This window comes from Lygodium microphyllum, chromosome 3 (genome assembly GCF_053477565.2).
Source record: "Lygodium microphyllum isolate KBCC chromosome 3, Lygodium_microphyllum_v1.1.10, whole genome shotgun sequence".
Taxonomy (NCBI): Eukaryota; Viridiplantae; Streptophyta; class Polypodiopsida; order Schizaeales; family Lygodiaceae; genus Lygodium; species Lygodium microphyllum.
Window position 1 is genome coordinate 77,027,072 of NC_141137.1, and position 8,696 is coordinate 77,035,767.

Here is an 8,696-nt window from a genome sequence, read left to right on the forward strand (position 1 = left end):
AAGGCTGATTTCCCATTTTTCTTCTCTCATACTGTAAAGAAATCAGTTCTTATCATTGTATAATAGATAATGCATGTGTGTTTGTACATCTTTGCATGGTCTTGTGAGAGTGAGAATTACTTCTTCTCACTCTCAGGTTGATTGTAACTGAGCTCTTCCCTAAGGGACTTGGGTTGAGCAGAAATACATTCCTTCGGGGGGGGGGGGGGGGGGGGGGGTTGCCCATCTTCAACCCTCAATCTTGTCTTCATTACTTTTACATTTTTATGGCTGTAATTTTGTGAGTAATTTTCATTTTCAGCTTTAAGTGTTCATTCTCTTTTATATTAAATCTCGAAAACAAGCGAATATCATAATTGTTAAGCATACTACGTTGTTCGGGGCGTTTACATAGATGCATATACTCTGGTGGTGTAGGGAGCAAAGGTCCATGTTAGCAAGCATCGGTGGGAGATCCGGTGATGTTGGAAGAGGAGGATCCAATGGTTTGTCGATTTGTCTGTGGAGAAGGCATAGCACCGGAGTATCAACCTATAAAAGGGAGGGAGGGTGGAAGAGGGAGAGTAGGGTATCTTTGTTTCTTGGTGATGTAGCGGAAGGGGGAAAATCAGTAGATGATGCCGAATTCGCAACCTGTCTTTGCCTTCTCTAATGTAGAGAATCTTCGTGGCTCACTAAGTGCCTTTGGCTTTGTTACCATGCCAAAATATGCGATGGTGTAGAGAGACAGTAGGGTTTGCGGGGAGAAAGACAGTGTATACCGCAAACATTGAGAGAGAAGGAAAACTTAGGAACGCAAGAAGAACATAGTAATGATACACTAACTCATGCTATTAGAAGAAAAGTTGATATAGTGGAGTTGAAGCTTAGAAGATAACTACACTGTCATGTTTAAATTAGGCGGCAACACCTATGGGGAATCTGAATAGTGAAGGGAGCAAAACGCAGTCCTTCGGGAAGTGGGCTATCGAAGTAATCATTGGAAGGTGAAGGACAGTTGTTGAGGAAGCGAACTGCAGTCCTCTAATGCCGTCGGAGATGAAGAAGATGATCACTAGCTGTTGAGGGAGCGAGTGATAGTCCTTAGATGCCGCGAAGTGGCATGGGCAACAAAATGCAAATCCCAGAGTGTGTTGGAGCTATCAAACGTAGTGAAAGCAACCTAGATACTGACGCCAGGTGGAGTAGTATGATGATGCCAAATGTAGAGGAAGTCCCCAGGCTGGAAAATGCAAAATTGGGGTGTGTCGCAGACTAAAGCCAGGGGTAGAAGGCAGTCACCGGACATGGAATGTTGTTGCCAGGTGGTAGGAGCTGATGCTTGGTAGAGGGAAGGCCTCTAGATGCAAAACGCAGGTGACAGCAAGTTGCCAGGCTGATGGGAGCTGACACCAGCTCATGGAGAGCCTTCGGATGCAGCAAACACAGAGAAGAGGATGATGCCAGCTGATGGAGATTGACGCCTGATGAGGAAAGCTGACGCCTCATGAGTTGGTTGTTGGTGTAGAAGGCACTAGGGACTATATTTGGATGCTTAGCATGTCATTTGTCATCCAAGAGAATGGTGATTGTTTCTTCGTACTTCATTTTTGTGGCCACTTTAAGAGCTCCCACAATCTCGTTGAATTTATCTCCTTTTTGTAGATTGTTGAGGAGGACAACATTCTTGTCATCATCATCTAGATGGCTATTGAGAGTAGGTAATTGTTGAAAGAGTAGGCTGATGTAGTTGAGGTGTTGTGATGTTGTTTAAGGGATTCGGAGGGATTATAAAAAATAATAAACAATTGCACAAACTTACATGAATAATTTTGACGAAGACTTGCCCATACCTCTTTTATTGTTTGGGTAGGATTGAGGTGGTGGAGGAGATTATTATAGAGGCCAAGCTCGATGATGGCTAGAGCTCTCATGTCCTTTTTAGCTAGTCTTGATGAAGCTAGGGATTCCCTCGAGCATGCTCCAGTTCTTCAATGGAAATGACTCTCCATGTACCTTCTCACCAAGATGAGCTGAACCATTGTCTTCCATATATAGAATCTGACACTGGATAACTTCTTGATGGTGATGCCATGACTTGACATGCCGATAGTAGGTGCCATTGTGTGGTGATCAATGACAATATTGTTACTGCCTTTTCTTATTCTTCTTCTTTTATTGCTGCTGTGGATAACATCACTTATGACCAACAAGGTGAGTTGGGCTGGATAAGGCAGTGCAGCTGATGTCGTGGTGTACAGGGGCAGCTCATAGCCTTGAGGTATACCAACTCTGCATACTGCTCCACAACACCATTACATGCCAACGACAGATAAGATGGTCCTGCTTGCAAGCTGCTATTTAGGTAGATTAGGCACATCTATCATTGTTGCAGCATGGGTAACAACATTGACATTGCATGTAGCAGGTATAATAGGTGATGGGTTAGGTCTGGTGTGGGTCATGACATAGGGCAAATAGGGTGTGCAGTAGAGTTAGCTGACGAGTGATGGCTAGGACAGAGCAAGCAGTGGTGGCCAATAGTGCTATTCACACACACACACACACACACACACACACACACACACACACACACACACATGTAGGCGGCTGACAAGAAGGGTGGTGTCCAAGAAGGGCTGGACCAAGGAGGGCGTCTAAAGGAGCAGATGGGTGCAGTCAATGGCACACATGCAATCAACAATTCTGGACAGATGGACGGATGCACGTGGGTGATGTTAGAAACATAGGTTGTTTGGGTCACAGGCATGGTAGATGTGGGCAGAAGGCGTTGACAGTTGATCCAGCATAGATCTTGGCGGAATGACGTTTGAAGCTAATGTGGAGGTGAGATGACGCAAGTAATGGACAGGTCGTGGTATTCCTTTAGGTTCTACTAAAATTGGAGGAAGTACATTGAGATTTGACTCCAATCTCCTTCACTATCCAATGTCTCTTGCTATCCAAAATGATTATCAAGCCTTCTTATCAGTTTGCCCCTTGATCTAATAGGGGATTGGCCTCTAATTGACCCTTAATTGGTTAAATCTAGCCCCGAATTCAATTGGGATGGGTGGCTTCTTGAAATCTCTGGCAATTCCTTAAATTCCAGCTGTTGATTTCAAATACTAAGCCTTCAGTTTTTGGCATGGGACTTGAGGTGGTTGCTAAACCCTAATTTGTGTTGTAAATTAGGGTTTACAGCAGTGAAAACACAATTGCTCTTCATCACGAGCTAAAAATGGCTGAAAATCTGTTGAGGGATTTCTTGTAGAGGAGAGAGAAATCTCTGATTTTTGTAATGTGAAAGTGCTCAAAATTGCTGCTGCCGTACTGGAAATGGTTGAATGATTGCTGAATCCCATATGTTGTCCCCGAAACTTACTGTCAGCTGCCTGTAGACAGCCTGCAAGGGCTATCACTTGCATCCAATGGCCTGCTGATCAGCAGCTCTCTGACAGTCTCCAATGGCTGGAAAATTGAAGCAGCAGCTCCTCCTCCTCCTCTCTTGACCTCCACAATGTTGGAATGAGGCCCCATCAGCTTCTAATAGCCTTTCCCTCACTTCCATGGGCAAGTTTTGCCAAGTGGCAGCCTTTTAAATGCATTTTCAGCCATTTAATGATTTTTTCAGAATTAATAATTCTGAAAATTAATTTAGCTCTTTGTCCCTGTCCAAAAAATTAGCGGTGCCAATCCACAATTAAATTGGCTAGGCCATTTTGACTCTTGAGTGGTCTTGTGCATGAATTGACCTCGAACTAGCATTAATTCATTAATTAATGCCTAGTTCCTAGTGTGACCACTAACAATTGTTGGTTTAATAAATGCCTCGGGCCAAAACCACCTAGTAAATGTCCAATATAATTTATTACAAATATTGCCTTTGACACCCATTGAGTTCTGACGATTCTTGCAGATAACATGTGCATCTCACATTTGCACATTTGTTAACACTCGATCAAATGCTAGGCAAAGCATTGAAATTTTGACATCCTTGTGACACCTAGCATGAAGGTAAAAGATGCCTCTGTGGGTCCAATATAATTTACTACAATTGTTGCCTTTGACACCCATTGAGTTCTGAGGGTCCTTGCAAATAACATGTGTATCTCACATTTGCACATTTGTTAACACTTAATCAAATGCTAGGCAAAGCATTGAAATTTTAACATCCTTGTGACAAAAAAGATGCCTTTGAGTAAGAGATTGTTCACACAGAATGACCAAGAGGAACATGATAATTGTAACAAATGCTAGTGCCTTCAATATGGAGTAGCATGTTTCCTTTGTATCTTGATCTTCATGGTTCTTCAAGTGAGAAGACCAATTGCCCACCGGGGATCTTGGTCTGTGGCTAGGTCTCTCATCAAGCTTGGGTCCGATGAACTTTTGAAGTCAGCTTACATACTGAATCTGTATATTTTGGTGTCTTTCAGCCCATACACTTTTACTTGGAGAAGTCATTATGGAACTTAACATGTATTGTTTGTGGATTAGACAGATGGTGTTTACTTGAGTCTCGGAGTCTTCTGAGAGGTTCATGAACTATTATGAAGGCAGCATACAGAACCCCTAAAGGTGAAGTACTAATAGAAAGAGCTATGTGCTTATGCTCTAGTTTTGTCCTTTTAAGGCCACATCGAAGGTTTGAGATGGTGCAGCTATGGTCATCTCCTTCTTTTGAACCCTACATTGAGGCAGTGGAATCTGTTGCTTGATTTGAAATTTCTAGTTTTGGTTAGAACTTAGGCATGCACTTGCTGCCAATGATTAGCTAGCCAATCGACACACCTTACCTTGGATTCCCTTCAAAGCTGCTACAACAGAATAAGAGAAATTGCAACACTTTAGTGCAGTCACTTTGGGTGTATCCTGATTAAGCATGATTTATCATGTCTTGTACATGTACCATTTTGCCTTTCAACCTTGTCTGACCTTCCTTTTTTTGAAATGCTTAGGCAATATTCCTAGGGGCTGTCCATGAGGGGATCCATCTCAACTGCCTATGCTTGCATTTGTATACAGCCTTCATCTGTTGAAGAGCCCTGATGGTGTTCCACCATGCATGCCATAAGAAGATATAGAAGTGGCTGAAGTTACAGCAGCACTTGGAAATCAATGCATATCTTCGGAAACTTAAAGTTTTTAAAATTGTTTTGTTATTTTTTGCTTGGATAAGACCAGTCTTATTTCGAGGGCACTGTTTCAAAACAGGTGGCATAACCATTTTAGTGGATTTTGTGAAATAGAGAAAAGATGCATAGAACAGGTTAAAACTTAAGAAGCATGTTGTCCCTAGGTGATGACCTAGTGGTTAACACTTGGCTTATAATCATAAGGTTGTGGGTTCAAGTCACATTGGGTGCCTCAGTTGGTTGGACACTACGTTCACAAGGTGTATTTGTGTAAGTTTGGGCTCTTGCCCACTCAGAACACTGGTTGGTCCTCCTTGATAGGGCCATTAAGGAGGAGTGTCCCAATGTGATCAAGCTCTGCTGTTCATTCGTCTTCTAAGCTATCCTATCTGCACAGAGGAAAATTGCCAATGTGGCCCTTGCCTTCTCTCTTGCCTTATATTTGGAAGGTGGGGCCCCCCCTTGTGGGTGTTCAGGTGTATCTGCCTTACCTTGAAACAAAATAAGACTAAAATACATGCTTGAAAGTAACATTAATTACATGTCCACCTTAACATCTGCAATGTATTCTGGATGCACGGTCTTGTTATGAGCATCTAATAGTCGGGTTAGATTCCTACAAGGTATCTGACTGCCTGCCCAATTGGAATCTGGCCACCCTGTTGATGTAGGCTCCTTTCCATATGTGTAGTCTATGTGCCATAAGATCAGAATGCAGCATCCATTGGAGAATTAGAGGCCTCTGCATGAAGCAGCTGAGCTTGGAAACTTGCAAACATAAGTTTGGTTGGTTGGCCAGATGTGCAAGTGAGTTTGGTTGGTTACAGATGAGCAGATAATTCTGCTGGATAAGTCTAGTTGGTGTACATGCTTGATATGTCATCAGGGGAGTATGTACATGCTTCAGATGTCATCAGGGGCAAATGTTTTTCCGGCAAAATTTTGCATGTATTTGTAACATGTGTTCTATTCTACTGCACAGTTTTTTTGTGTGCACAAAGAAAGTGTGCTTTTTGCTAGGTATGGTATCTTTGTTTTTCTTGCTGATTGTTTTTTGGAAGATCTTTTTAATATCTTGTACCTCATTGTCACCTCCTTGAGTGTTGGTTCAGTTTTGGTCTGCTGCTTGTGCACTTGTTATGGAATTGGCATTTTTGACACTTCAGAGTTTGTGTTGAATATTTCTGTGCAGCTGCTATAATGCTGTTTGCATTTCCAACATACAATCGAGTAGATTTAAACTGGCAGTTCCTTAACCTGTATGTTCATGGTTAAAGCTTTCTTTAAAATAGCATGCACACTATTGGCTGTGATAAAATATGCGCCTGGTTAGCAGAGTTTCCAGACAAACAAGTTTCAAGCAAAATGGCAACAGCTGTAAATCTGTGTGGTGTTTGGTTTGATGAACTCACTCTACTTTGAAGCATAGTTATTCATACTTTTTAACATGCCAATCGTCATCAAGATGTTTGAAAAGATGGAACAGTGCTTAAAATAGGGTTAATGTTGGTGATAAATGTTTTCCTGTGTGCAGTCATGGGGAAGGTGGAAGGACAAGGAGAGTCGTGGCATGGCCATGTTACAGCACTTACTGTAGCACCTGAATATCGAAGGCAACAACTTGCCAAGAAGCTGATGGATTTGTTGGAAAACATAAGTGAGAAGACGTAGGCATTCCCTTGAGGTCTCAGAAGTCTGATTTGGTTTGAATACTGCAACTGTATTGTTTAGCATTTGACATATTTGGTGATAACTTGCATCGGTGAGACATCATGTCAAGTAGTGCAACATTGGAATACAGGTACAATTGCTTCTTTGTTGACTTGTTTGTAAGGGCTTCCAATGCTCCAGCAATAAAAATGTATGAAAAGGTAAGTTGACTGTATATCTCAGCTTTCTGATTTAAAAGGTCAATTTAACATCAATGTGTTTGCTAAAGGTTCAACTTTCATCGACATTCCAGCCTTGCTTTATTGTTGAATAAAATGTCATGATTTTTCTGCTTGCATGTGATATCAGCTAGGCTATGTAGTTTATAGACGCGTCTTGAGATATTACTCGGGTGAGGAAGATGGCTTGGGTAAGTGGTAAATCCTGACTATGTAACATGATTTTACTACAAAGGAAGAAAAATTTGTCTAACCCACAACAAATGTTGCAAGGTCACTCTTTATTTAATGGATGATTTCAAGTCAATCTTTTCCGTATTTTGGTTTGCAGACATGAGAAAAGCATTACCTAGAGATGTTGAGAGGAAGTCCATCATACCATTGAAGAAGCCAGTCACTCCTGAGGAGCTCGAGTATGATTAGGTTGTGACGGATGTGGCATAGAGAGAAGCTTTATATATTTACCCACTGGAAGTGAGGAGATTCTCAAAGGGCTTTGGATGGAGGTGCAAACAGTTCAGTAAATCTTTGCTTTATAGTGTATGAAGAAGATCTGTGTCTATGAATCCTAGTCAGGTCGAAGACCCAACTTAAGCTTTCCAGTTTGCATGCAAGGTCAAGCTTGAGCTTTGCAGAGATACTGTTCCAAGTAAGAGCTGCTGTACTAAAGAAAAGCAAGCGAGTGCTTCTTTGATGACAGGGTTATCCAGTTAAGCGGAGTAGCTCTGCCTTACGTGGTTTGGATTCATCATCAATGTAATGTTCTCGTTGGGTTTGGCTTTTCTGGTTAGGAATGACGGTGCATTTCAGGACGCAGGAAACCCTGGCTTAGCTTTACATAACAAAGCTTACCAGTTTGATCTACTCTGTTCGAGATTATTTATGTCAGATTGCAGAAATATCTACTTAGTACTCACTCTGTCAAGAATTAAGAAAGATGGAAGCAATAACGCATAAACACGATATTCAAAGCATAAACCCTAGAGGGAAAGCATAATGGGGCATTTGCCTCGTGTGGATTTTGTCTTTGTAAACATTTTTCGCAATTTCTTTGATTTAGAGGAGAAGCATGAGGGAGTAGTTCTCTTTATATTTATTGATGCTCTTATTGTAATCGAGTCCAAATGAATGTTGAACATAGGGAGATGTGCACATTGGGGGTTTTGGAGCTATCTTATCTTGGGGGTAGACTAGGCACATGTAAAATTCCCAAAGATCCATGGATGTTGTGAAATGTAAAGTTTTTGAGGAAATCTTTGAGCTCAGTGTTTGATGTTTTGATTAGTGATGTCGCAGATCTTTTGGAAATACAAATTCTAGTTTTCTTATATAAAAGAACATGAAATCAAATTGAATGTTGAACATAGGGAGATGTGCACCTTGGGGGGTTTGGAGCTATGTTATCTTGGGGGTGGCTAGACACGCGTAAAATTCCCAATGATCGAGAGAGACTTTGAAATGCAAGTTTCTAAGCAAATCTTTGAGCTCAATATTTGATGTTCTGGTTAGTGATGTCATAAATCTTTTGGAAAATCTAATTCTAGTTTTCGTATATAAAAGAACATGAAAGTTGTGTTAAATGAATTAATTGCATTTGGATATAATGTTTTGATTGCACTTACATGCATAAAGATTGGATATCTTACGTAAATCTCATTGATAATAACCTTATTACTAGTGTGTCTACCAT

At 41.2% G+C, this 8,696-nt stretch overlaps 1 protein-coding gene across 1 annotated transcript in view; it reads left to right on the top strand.

Annotated features, from left to right (window-relative positions):
* LOC148038527 (Acyl-CoA N-acyltransferases (NAT) superfamily protein) overlaps positions 1-8,243 on the top strand; it is a 47,506-nt gene extending 39,263 nt beyond the window's left edge. The window contains exons 3-6 of the mRNA XM_087673071.1: positions 6,652-6,784; positions 6,919-6,988; positions 7,137-7,197; positions 7,338-8,243. Coding sequence (XP_087529197.1) covers positions 6,652-6,784; positions 6,919-6,988; positions 7,137-7,197; positions 7,338-7,429 — 356 coding nt within the window. The 3' untranslated portion in view covers positions 7,430-8,243. The remainder of the gene's footprint in view (positions 1-6,651; positions 6,785-6,918; positions 6,989-7,136; positions 7,198-7,337) is intronic.
* The last annotated feature ends 453 nt before the right edge of the window (positions 8,244-8,696 follow it).